The sequence below is a fragment of the Myotis davidii genome, unplaced genomic scaffold, assembly GCF_000327345.1.
Source record: "Myotis davidii unplaced genomic scaffold, ASM32734v1 scaffold332, whole genome shotgun sequence".
NCBI classification, from domain to species: domain Eukaryota; kingdom Metazoa; phylum Chordata; class Mammalia; order Chiroptera; family Vespertilionidae; genus Myotis; species Myotis davidii.
The window spans coordinates 1,993,054-2,005,489 of NW_006285779.1; the positions used below are offsets into that span (position 1 = coordinate 1,993,054).

At 49.4% G+C, this 12,436-nt stretch overlaps 1 protein-coding gene across 1 annotated transcript in view; it reads right to left on the reverse strand.

Moving 5' to 3' along the window:
* Positions 1-12,430, reverse strand: part of NEURL1 (neuralized E3 ubiquitin protein ligase 1) — a 72,688-nt gene extending 60,258 nt beyond the window's left edge. Inside the window, exon 1 of the mRNA XM_006756654.2 lies at positions 12,300-12,430. Coding sequence (XP_006756717.1) covers positions 12,300-12,384 — 85 coding nt within the window. The 5' untranslated portion in view covers positions 12,385-12,430. The remainder of the gene's footprint in view (positions 1-12,299) is intronic.
* Positions 12,431-12,436: the final 6 nt, after the last annotated feature.

The window sequence follows — 12,436 nt, forward strand, 5'->3', positions numbered from 1 at the left end:
TACAATTTGTTGAAAATTTTGTGGGGGGTTTTTGTGTGTTTTTTTTTTAATGTAATAGTGAGCCTGGCCAGCATGCTCAATGGCTGAACGCAGACCTAAGAACCAGAAGGTCACGGTTTGATTCTTGGTCAGGGTACATGCCTAGGTTGTTGGCTCGATCTCCAGTGTGGGGCTCCTCAAGACCAGAAGAACTGTCCTAAATACCTCACCTCCAACCAATCAGCTCCCAGCACAACCTCGAACCCCTAACCCACGGCATCTTGTGATTTCACCCTATATCATCTGTAACCTACACACCACCAAGGAATTTGGGCTGTTGAACATTAGTTTCCCATTCTCCTGGATGGCACCATTCATCAATAAAATAGCCAATATTTCTCCACTTTGAACGCAGACCTAAGAACCGGAAGGTCACGGTTTGATTCTTGGTCAGGGTATATGCCTAGGTTGTTGGCTCGATCTCCAGTGTGGGGCTCCTCAAGACCAGAAGAACTGTCCTAAATACCTCACCTCCAACCAATCAGCTCCCAGCACAACCTCGAACCCCTAACCCACGGCATCTTGTGATTTCACCCTATATCATCTGTAACCTACACACCACCAAGGAATTTGGGCTGTTGAACATTAGTTTCCCATTCTCCTGGATGGCACCATTCATCAATAAAATAGCCAATATTTCTCCACTGCAGTTCTAGGTGTTTAGTGTTTAGCTCTGCCAGGTGGACGGACTCTTTCTGTTCTACAGCAGAACCAGAGGAATGTCATGCAACCAGAGCGCCAGTTTCTAGGAGGGCTCCAGTTTGATGTGGAAACTTCCATGTGAGTGGCAATTTGCGTGGCATCCTTGTCACTCACAGCCTTGTCCCACTATTTCCTTCATCCTCTTGGCTCCACACCAGAGTGCCTGGCTGGTCGGTCTTTTGAGCCCCAGAGGGTCTGTCAGCCCCAGCCCGGGGTGGGGGTGCCTACTCTTGCCACTTCTACCTAACATAATGCTGGAAGTCCCAGCCACTGAAACAAGAAAAATAAATCAAAGGCATTCAAATCAAAAAGGAAAAAGTAAAATTGCCTCTGTTTACAGATGACATGATTTTTTATGTACAACACTCTGAAAACTCCACCCCCCAAAATCAATGGAATCGATAAGCAAATTCTATACAGTTGCAGGATACAAAATCATACAAAAATTACTAACAACAAACTATCCCCCCAAAAAAAGAAATTAAGAAAATAAATCCAGCCTGACCGGTTTGGCTCAGTGGATAGAATGTCAGCCTGCGGACTGAAGGGTCCCAGGTTCAATTCCGGTCAAGGGCACGTACCTTGGTTGCGGGCACATCCCCAGTGAGGGCTGTGCAGGAGGCAGCTGATCGATGTTTCTCTCTCGTCGATGTTTCTAACTCTCTACCCCTCTCCCTTCCTCTCTGTAAAAAATCAATAAGATATATTTAAAAAATAAATAAATCCATTTACAATAGCATAAAAAAATACTTAGAGATAAATTTAACCACGGAGGTAAAAGATCTGTATACTGAAAACTATAATGAAAGACATTGAAGAAGACACAAATAGATGAAGAGATATTCTGTGATTATGGATTAAAAGACTTGATATTGTTAAAATGTCCATACTACCCAAAGTAATCTACAGATTCAATACAACCCCTATCAAAATTCCAATGGCATTTTTCGGAAAAATGGAGGGGGGGGAAATCTCAAAATTTATATGAAACCACAAAAGACCCTGAATAGCTAAAGCAATCTTGAGGAAGAAGAGCAAAGCTGGAGGCATCTCATTTCCTGGTTTCAACTATATTTCAAAGCTATAGTAATAAAAACAGCATGATATTGACATCAAAACAGAAATACAGATCAATGGAATAGAATAGACAGTGCAAAAATAGACCCACGCATCTATGGTCAACTAATTTTCAACAAAGGTGCCAAGAATATACAATGGGATAAGGACAGTTTCTTAAATAAATGGTGCTGGGAAAACTGTATATCCACATGCAAAGGAATTAAACTGGACCCTTATCTCATACCATATACAAAAATCAACTTAAAATGAATTAAAGAGCTGAACATAAGACTGGAACCATAAAACTCCTACAAGGACTTAGGGGAAAGCTTCTTGACATTGATCTTGGCAATGATTTTTTTTTGGATTTGACACCCAACGAACAGGCAACAAAAGAAAAAATAAACAAGTGAAACTACATCAAACTAAAAAGTGTCCACACACACACACACACAAACATATGCAAACCATATATCTGAAAAGCAGTTAATATCCAAAATATATAAGGGACTCTTTACAACTCAATAGCAAAAAAAATAACAATTCAATTTAAAAATGGGCAAAGGACCTGTCGATGTTTCTAACTCTCTATCCCTCTCCCTTCTTCTCTGTAAAAAATCAATAAAATATATTTAAAAATAAAATAAAATAAAAAATAAAAAGTAACTATGTGAGGTGATGAATGTGTTGATGGATTGTGGGAATCATTTCACAATATATAAATATATCAAAACATCACGTTGTACACGTTAAATATGTTACAATTTTGTCAAAGGCCAGGGGACAAACAGCTTTATTTCTCTCCTCTCTTCCTCTTTCCCACCTGCTGCCTCATTTCTCAACCCATTTTTCCACACTCTGTTTTGCTAGATGGCCAGCCATCCAGCCCCTCCTGCTTTCGTCTCCCTTGACAGATTAATAATTTAACTAGTACTGAGCCCCAGGGTGAGGATCTGGGGCTTTGATCTCAACTCTGGGAAAACCAGAGCAGCCGTGGCCGGTTCCAGTTCTGGCTGATTTATGGCCACCTTTTATGGTTTGTGTGTGTGCGCGGGGGAACCTGCCCCCACAGGGGTGAGGAGCCACCTGAGAGAGCCTGGCTAGAGTGGGACTGAAGGCCCCTGGCTCGGGGACCAGCAGATGTCAGACGCACATCACACCACAGGTGCCAGGGCCCTGCCTCTGCCCACCCAGGAGCCACCTGTGAAAAGCAGAGGGGACATTAATTATTGATGGTGTCCCAGGGGGTAGGGTGGGAGCCAAGAGCTCTGGGCCAGCCCTGAACTGCTCACCTGTCGATCCTCCAGGCTCGAAGACCTCAAGGCCTTGTGGGACACAGCTCTCCAGGGAACACACACAGCCCTGACCTCCCAAGAGGCTCACCCTCACAATGTATCCAAGCTCTTCCATGCTAAGCCACCTGGAGCCTCACTGACCACTGCCCCAGAGTCAGGATCTTCTAAAGCAGTGGTTCTCAACCTGTGGGTCGCGACCCCTCTGGCGGTCGAACGACCCTTTCACAGGGGTCGCCTAAGACCATCCTGCATATCAGATATTTACATGACGATTCATCACAGTAGCAACATTACAGTTAGGAAGTAGCAACAAAAATAATTTTATGGTTGGGTCACAACATGAGGAACTGTATTTAAAGGGCCAGAAGGTTGAGAACCACTGTTCTAAAGGGTCTCCCAAATCAATCTACATGCCTCCCTGCTCACTGTCCCGCACTGGTAGGAGTCACACACCTCGCCTCGCCTGGAGGACTGCAGCAGCCTCCTGCCTGGTCCCTCCCTGCCTCTCTCTTGCCCCAGAGCATTCGTCCCCATGAATGCCCCAGAGTTCACTTCTGCCGGCTCCTGAGAACAACATCCCACAGGTCAGAGCCTCGAGGCCTTATTACCACCTGGTCCAACCCCGCTGTATGGCCTTGGGCAAGTCACTCCCCCTCTTGGGGGCTGAGAACCCCAGACCTGGGCTGAGAAAGGAGGGAGGGCAAAGCAATCTCTAGGATATAGAGCCCCATGCACGTACCTGACCACCTGCCAGTCCTCTCCCCGCAGGAAGAATGTGTTTAAAGGAGCATTTGCTGGCAAGACCAGGGAAAGGCAAAGCAAAGAAAGCAGACTCAGAGGAGGGGAAGGGCTCCGGGACACGCTGCCCATACGGACGGATGTCTGAACTGGATGAGGCTGGGCTATGAGCACTTCAAGGGCAGAGACAGTGCCCAGTACTCACCTCTCAGTTCTCCACACCCAGCACAGAGGAGGCACCGATGCCTGAAATGAATTGGCTGGGACATCCTAGCTATTTCACTCTATCACGGCCAAGTGGCTCCTCGCCTCGCTCTCAGGGCACCTGGGCACCCCCTCTTAGACACACACACTCTAGACTGGCCCGTGCCCTGGAGAAACCAGCCTTTCTGCAGACGCACCAGAGGCCGGGCAGCCAAGGGGAAAATAGGAAGGTAACAGCCAGCAGCGTGTGGAGCTGCCACCGCCCTCCTCATGTGATAGCACCTTCCCCTGGCAATGCTCCCCCTTTCCTATCCCATCCCAACCTCCGCAGAAGCCAGGGTGGCATTCTGGGGGCAACAGAAGCAAAGAAGGTCACCCAGGTAAGCCAGCAGACATATTTCCCTTCGTCCCAAGGAGGCTCCTCTCTCTTCCTCCTGCCGCAGCCCCACACAGACAGCCTTTGTGATCAGCAACTTCTTCCAGGGACAGAGGGGCAAGGGAGCAGACGCTTAATGATTTTCTGCTGAAAGTTCCTTGGCCTGAAGGGCTGGGATGACACAGCCCTGGACTCAGCCCCTCCAACTTAGCTGGGGTGGTGGGCCAGCCCCCAGCTCTGTCCCCAGGCACAGAGGCCTGTGCTAGGCCTCCTACCAGGAACACCCTTCGCCAATGCCCTCCAAGCCCAGCTCCAGGCTCTCAATTGGGGGCTGTTTTAAAGATTAAATGAGATAATAGGTGAAAAGGGCTCTGGAACACAGCACGTTGGTAATGATGATCATCTTCCAATTCGTGCTTGTTTAATGTCATTGTTCCCATCTGCTCCATGGCCGTGAACCCTCGCCTGCTCTGTGCCCCACGGCATCCTCACGCCTCGGAGAGCATCTGACCCATCACTGATACTTAGTATGCGTTTGTTAAACAACAGAACGAGCATCACAGCATCCCTGGAACCCCAACCTCACTCTGGGAGAACCTCAATCCGGGAGCCCAGCACAGATCCCTGCCTACCCCCAGAACTGCAGCTGGAGCAGAAAGCCAAGGCTGCCACCTGCCTCCCAGAGATGCCATCTATTATGTCCTCCTCCCCCTCCTCCCCCTCCTCCTCCTCTTCCTCCTCCTCCGTGTCATCTATTTCCTGCAAAACCTCCGTGTGCTGCTGAGTCTGTAGCTCCTCCTCTCCGAGCCCTTCTTTTCTCTCAGCCCAACCCCTCAGGCCTGAGCACCTGCTCATTTCCCGGAGCAGCAGGATCCCGGTAATGACCTCTGATAAGCATCTTTTAATAAACCCTGTAGCTGGATCTGTCATCCAGGGCCTCTAGTCTCCCGCTCACATCCTGTTCCCACCCCTACCCCATCTCTGCCCACTACTTGGGCTGGCCCATTAGTGCTCTGGTCTCACCAGGCAGGCCCCCAGGGCCTCTGGGCTCTGGCTTGCTGGAAAATGGCCAACAGGCAGCCCAGGCTATTCCACAAGCCAGACCCTCCTCATAAGCCTGGGTTCTCAGTGGCCTGGCCGGGCTCTTCCTGCACCACCCAGCCTGACCACTGGCCAGCCCCCTTCTCTCCATCCCTGCAGGCGGGCTTCCCGGGTGTTACCAAGGAGACCACTTGCACCCTGCCCAGGGTTGCCAAAGCAACCTGTTTCAGTGAGAAGTGGCCCCACATCCTCTAGCTCCTGGGTGTGCAGGATCAAGAATGAGAGAGTCACCAACCAACAGGAAGTAGGTCCAGGCAACTGGTACACCAGATGGAGGTATGCCCTGGGCAGGGACCAGCTCCTGCCTGCCTTCCTCCTCTGTTACCACTCTTGTTCATCCTGCCTCCATCTTGAGTTCTGTGATTTGGAGCCAATGCCTGGGCCTCAATGTGCACATCTTGGAAGTGGGCACATACTCTCTCAGACAGTCAGGGCAAAGAGAGCCCTCATATGCAGAAATTCCCCCCAAGACCAATTTTCTCCTTTGTGGGCTTTGGTGTCCTGGGTAGAAATCTCAGCTCTGCCCTTTCCTAGTTCAGTGTTTCTGGATAAATTTTTAAAACCGATTAGTCTCAATTTCCTCACCTATAAAATGGGAATAATAATACCTACCTCAAATTAATTAGGAGATTAAATGAATTAACCTACATGAATGTACTTAGCATAGTTACAAGGATCAGGACTTGGACTCCTTAAAAATGCTTTTTCTTTCTGATGAGCAATGGCCCTGCTGACCATGGCCATAAGTCAAAATGTTTCAGATTTACCCATGGGATCCCTAGATGAGGCTGTCGGCTTGGCTGCCCTACCCAGCCCTTTCAGCTAGGCCTACAACAGAAGGCCTGCAGACTCCATTAACTTCCTAGCAGCCCAAGGTGCTTCATTCCCTCCACCCCTCAGCCTGTATTTTGCGGCTGATGCTGCTATTTAAATGAAATCACTATACCCCTCTGCTCAAAAGCCATCCGTGGCTCCCACTCCTACATGACAAAGTCTAATCTATTCATCCTCATATCCAAGATCTGGTCCCTGCTACCTTCAGAGACTGGCCTGTTCATCTCCCCACGGGGGACCCACACCCCAGGCAAGAGGAGCTGCTCATTGTCCCTGCACGCACCTTGGATTGTCCTGCCTCTCTGCCCTTGCAGCTCCATTCCAGACCTTCCCTACTCAACTCCAGGCTCCGCCCCTCTGAGATGCCTGATCTCATCCACTCCAGGAGTGACAGAGTATGTCTGTTCTGAGGCCCCACAGCCTTGATAGTTCTCAGACCTTGGGGTATATCAGAATGACCTGGGGATCTTGTTAAACATGCAGGCTTGGGGGCCCCTTCCACAAAATATTCTGAGACAGTGGGCCTGGCCTGGGGTCTGGGGCCCTGCATTTTAGAAGTGCTTCCAGCTGATGCTGGAGTTGATACAGGCAGTAGAAACACCTCACTTTGAGAAACACTGGCCCAAAGAAACAGAAAGTTCCCTTGAAAGTGTCTGATAACTGGTTGACAGGTGTACATGGCTAGAAACCCTGCAGGGAGGTGTAAGGGGCAGGGGCCGGGAAGGAGCAGCATAAACTCCACGGTACTCCCTGTCCCTCCTCTGGGGCCCTGTCCAGAGACCTGGAGATTGTTCCCCATTTTCTTTCTCACAATGAAAGACAGAGCTCACTAAGAATGAATACTATGGGGGCAGGATAGGGTATAGGGTGGAGCAAAAGGACACTTACAGTTGTAAGTAGGCGAAACACAGAGTTTACTCTTGTATTATTATGTATTAAATCCCAGCTCTATCAGTTACTAACTGTGTAGTCTAGGACAAGTTACTTAACCTCTATGAGCCTTTCTTTCCCCCTCTATAAAATGCTGGCAATGATACCTCCCCCAGCAGGTTGTCAGAAGGATATTAATGCAAATAATCTACATTTAGTACATGGCACACAGTAGCTGCCCAATACACAGTAGCTATAGACTATTATTGTTATGATTAACAATACAGGGTTCAAAGATCAGACTGAACTAAAAACCAAGGCTTTCAAAATAGGTGCTAAGGGTTCAACTTGGGGGCTGTCGCAGCCCAGACTCTCTGAAGTCTGGGGTAGCAGAAGGGGCTCCCAGCCCCCTCTCGCCGGCCTGTCTGCTGCATTGCTGGGGGTGGAGAGCTGGATGAGCTCGCCTAACCGGTAAGTGTCATGACAACCAAGGAAGGAGCCCAGACAAGGGCTGTGAAAATATCTATGGGTTGTCCAAAGAAAGGAGGCCTTGATTACCTGGTTATAACAATCTTGGTCGTAGCCTTGAAGGCTGTGGACAGGAGAGGGGCATGATAAAAGGAGTACCTTAGGCAGCTCACTCTAGCAGCATCAAAGGAGGTGCTGAAGGCAGAAAGGCCAGCTATTGAAACATCTGGGATGAGGACACAGACCAGGGAAGTGGCAGTGAGAATGTGAAGGCTGGCGAATGGCTAGGACCTTGTCCTGAGAGGATGCACCTGACCCCCACCCTCGGAGAGCAGTGAGGAAGTTCAGGGACTGCAGACAAGTTCATGTGGCTCACTCTGGCCCACCTGGAAGAACCCAGGCTCCTCGGCCAGCTGACCTGAGAGGCCCCTCTGTTGGCCAGGAGCTTCCGCCCGCATGGAAAAGAGACTCTGGAAACAACAGGTGTCTTGCTGGTGTCACACCCAACCAATGCTGGAGAGGGACAATCTCCCTGTGGTTGTTACAACCAGTAGCTTTGTGAAATGTCCAATTCAAAAAACATTAGCTTTGAAGAGATGGAAGGTATATACCCTAAAGAATTGAAAACAGGTGTTCAAACAAAGACTGGTACACACATCTCCATAGCAGCAAAATTTACAATAACTGAAAGGTAGAAACAACTCCAATGTCTGTCAACGGACAAGTGGACAAACAAAAGGTGGCATAGCTACACAATGGAACGCTATTTAGCCACAAAAAGGAAAGAGACATGTTACAACATAGATAAACCTTGAAAACATTATGCTCAGTGAAAGAAGCCAGACACAAAAGGACAAATACAGTATGATTCCTTTATTTGAAATGTCCAGAATTGGCAAATCCACAGAGACAGAAAGTGGTTGCCAAGGATACAGGGGAGGGGATAAGGAAGAGTGACTGCTTATTGGGTACATGCTTTCCTTTTGGGGTGATAACAATGTTCTAGAACTGGATAGAGGTAGTGGTTGCTCAACAATGTAAATGTCCGAAATGCCCTGGAATTTTACACTTTAAAATGTTCAAATGGTGAATTTTCTGTTACGTGAATTTTACCATAATAAAAGAAAAGGATGGGAGGTGGCCCATCCAGTCCCCAGTTATGGGTGACCCCCCTGGGACTGAGGAGCCCTTCTAGTTACCATTCCCCCAACACTTAGCACCAAGCAGGCAGGCACTCGGAAAGTGCTGGGGAAGGAGAAAGACCTTTATTCTCTGTATTTGTCTCCATGAAGCATGAACCCCCCTACCTAGTCACCCTATGCCCATCACTGAGAATATATACAAACAAGTACTCATTCCCACCTCCCAGCCTTTGCTGTATCTCCCTTCCCCTACTCCTTCCCACACCTAGGATACCCACTGCACTCCTTGCCATCTACCCAACTTCTGCAAGTTCCCTCCATGTCCAGCTCAAACCCTTCCTGATCTCCCATTTCTGACCTCTGCCCACACGCATCTGGCACTTCAACAGTCCACCCAGCACTTGATGGCATTCTCCCCTCAGCCTTGCCTTTTCCCGTAGATCTCCGGCCTGTGAATGCACAGGCATCTCAGGAGCATTCAGCTCCTCGTAACTGTTGGTCCTAAGCCCAGAGCTATACCTTGGACCTCTCTCCTGGACACTCCGACGCCAACACTGTTCAGTTCCCAGTGGGAATAGCCAGAAGTAGAATGAGGTCAGTGTGCCTCCAGGAAGAGGACCGAAGTCTACCACCCAACAGGTCATGACCAACCAGCCTTGTTTCATGTCAGCCAGACCAATGAGTCCCAGGGTCCCTATCACACCAGGCTTCTTGCAGCTGTTTTCATTAAAATGTTGAGAAATCAATAGAGATTGCAATTATAGGAGAGAGAGAAATCAAGAGTTCCCTGCCCCCAGCAAATTTCTGGATGGGCACGGCTAAGAAGTAGAGCTGAGGTCTGGGTGAATACAAAAAGAATTCCAGCAGAACTCTGGGTGGACTATCTTAGCATCGAAACCAGTGTCAAAGTCAACAACAATAAAAGTGGAATGGGATTCTAGATGACCACTGAGATAACCCAGAGGACACCTAGGTCAGTGCTGATACAGTTACCCGTAGAAGGGAATTGGAGTGAACACTAAAACAATCACAGAATGGAGCTGATGGCTCCACTGGGGTGGAGAGAAGTCAGGCTGGGAAGGAGGGTCAGTAAACCCTGGATGAAGGATGGAGGGCATGCTCTAATCCTTTACCTCAGGCTTAGAAGAAGCAGAATAAAAATCTCATGACCACCTCCAGCAGGTGTGTGGGAGGGGCACGGGAGAGTGGATTCCGGTAGATCAAGCCTGAAGGGAGATGGGCAAGGAGAGGGAGACGGCTGGGAACACATTTCTCCACCATTTACTCTCATGGAAGAACTGATCCCTGCAAACCAAGGAGGCAGTAGGATGAGGTTTTTCCAAGTCAGATAAGTGGGAAGTCAGGCAGAGGAGTAAGATAGGTTGGGATCCAGGAGGAGAGGGCCTCAGACCCTCTCCCGGCCACTCCCTCCCTTGCCAAGACCCCGGCCACAAAGACCTCACATCTCCACAATCCCAAACTTTAGGTAAAAGAGGTGCAATTATCAAGGCCTTCTCTGGGCTTCCCTAAGGTCAAGGATGGAGCAGGACCTTTTGGGGGACATGTTGTGAGCATTAAAGCACTGAGTCAGGTCACTGGCCCCCAGCTAACTCCTGCCCTTCTCACTTGTCACTGAACTGGATGATGTCCAGTTTCCTCCATCATTAGGAGTCTGTTTCCCATGCCCAGAAACCATTTTTATACATGCTGATACTTACAGCTTATTTCTGGTTATTTAAAAATAACACTTGCTTATTTCAGGAATGAGCAAAATATTAAAAATGAAAGAAAATATATGATCCCATTACCTAGAGGAAACCATTGCTAACCCTTGGAGACGTTCTTTCTATGGCTGGTATTTTGGCTTTCGTATCTTTTTCTGTAACAAAACTGGGATCTTACAGTCGATACAGCTTTGTATCTGCCTTTTCAACTGTCATGCTGCTGTGAGCATTTTCCCAAGTTATGAAATAGTCTTCAAAAATACAATTTTTAAGACTGCATAATTCTCGGCCAAGAGGATATACCACGACCACAGGACTGTTAGGTTGTTTTCCTAATATAAATAACACTGCCGTGAACATCCTCGCCTGGTGCATGAACACCTGCCAGCATCTCCATTTCCTTAGGATCAGTTCCTCTCGGTGGAATCACAAGGCCAACGAATGTGATATTTTAAAAGGTGCTGACATGTACCACCATAGGAATTTCTGGAAAGACACAACAAGCCCATTGATTTTCCCACGCCGAGTGAGAGCTGAAGCTCTGAAAGGGTTGGAATTAGAATGCAGGACAGTGGTCCCGTCTCTCCTCCTCTCCCCTAGTCTTGAAGGTTAACTGTCCAGCAAAAAAGAGGACAGAATTCCAAGTCAGAAGACAGAGGTCTGCAACCTAACTCTGCCTCTCCCTGGTTTGGGGAACCTGAAATAAGCACCAGTTTGCCTAAAAATGGGTCTGATTGATGCTGCTCACGCCCCAGAGCAGTTTCCTTGCTCCCATGAAAGTTCTTTGCAAACAACAATGCTTTTTGTCAAAGGGCATTATTATTATCCTTCTCATAACCGGGGGGCTGAAGAAGTGGGTTGTTCTCTGTGAAAGCCCAAGGGCGTCCCTTCCTGGTTCTTAGTCACCGGACTGCCCAGAACAAGCGCTGGCCAGTTCTGAGAGTAAGAAAGCTTCCTGAAGGGAATCCGTGGGGTCTGAGGACCCAGAGGTCAGAGACAGCACTGGACGCTGCAGGGCCGAGAACTGGGCCCAGGGTCTCCCTGAGAGTGTCGAGTGGGTCCAGGACTCAGAGGGCAAAGACTTTCCTGGTAAACGTTCCTCTGCTTCAAGGTCCCCAGCCCCTCCTTTCTGTGGTTCCAACTGAACCTCTGGCCTTTGGGGGAACCAGAAACCAAGCTGACTCCGTGGATGCAAAAAGTCAACAACTGCAGAGGACCCCGGAGGCCAGCTCTGGCTTTTTCTTCCCGGCCGCTATAAATCAGTCCTGGGTCTTTAAGACCCTCCAATTGGAAGTGCAACTAGTGCTTCCAGTGTGACCTCTCCAGCTCAGGGCAGATGAAAACGGAGACTCTGATGCCTCCCTTGAGAAGCACAGCTGACCAGCCTGAGCATCCTGCCACACTGACCTACCCACCCGGCAAATGCCCTTCCTCAGCCCGTATGCCTCAGCCGGTACGCTCACCAAGCATCACGGCCTGAGGGGACTCCAGTGGCGTTTCCGGTACAGGCATGGAGAACTGCGCAGACCCCGCGGAACGCCATCCTCCGGGGTTTCCACCATCACCACAGGCCGCCCCCACCCCCAGCCCACCTCCACGGCCTAGGAGATGAGCAGGTCCTGTCTCCAAATACGCACAACAGGTGGCACCTGCCCGCCCTGCCTAACTACACATCTTCATCTCTCCCTGCCCCTCCACCTGCGCCCTAGTCCTCCAGCTGCGCCCGGCCCGGCCGGCGGAGCCTTACCTTTGAGGTTTTGGGGGTGGCCCCGCGGCGGCCGGCTCGGGTTTCCTCGGGGCAGAGAAGGGATACTGGAGAAGTTGTTACCCATGGCATCCGGCCCCAGGGGGTTCGGCGCTCGTGGGGGCCACACAGGGCTGGGC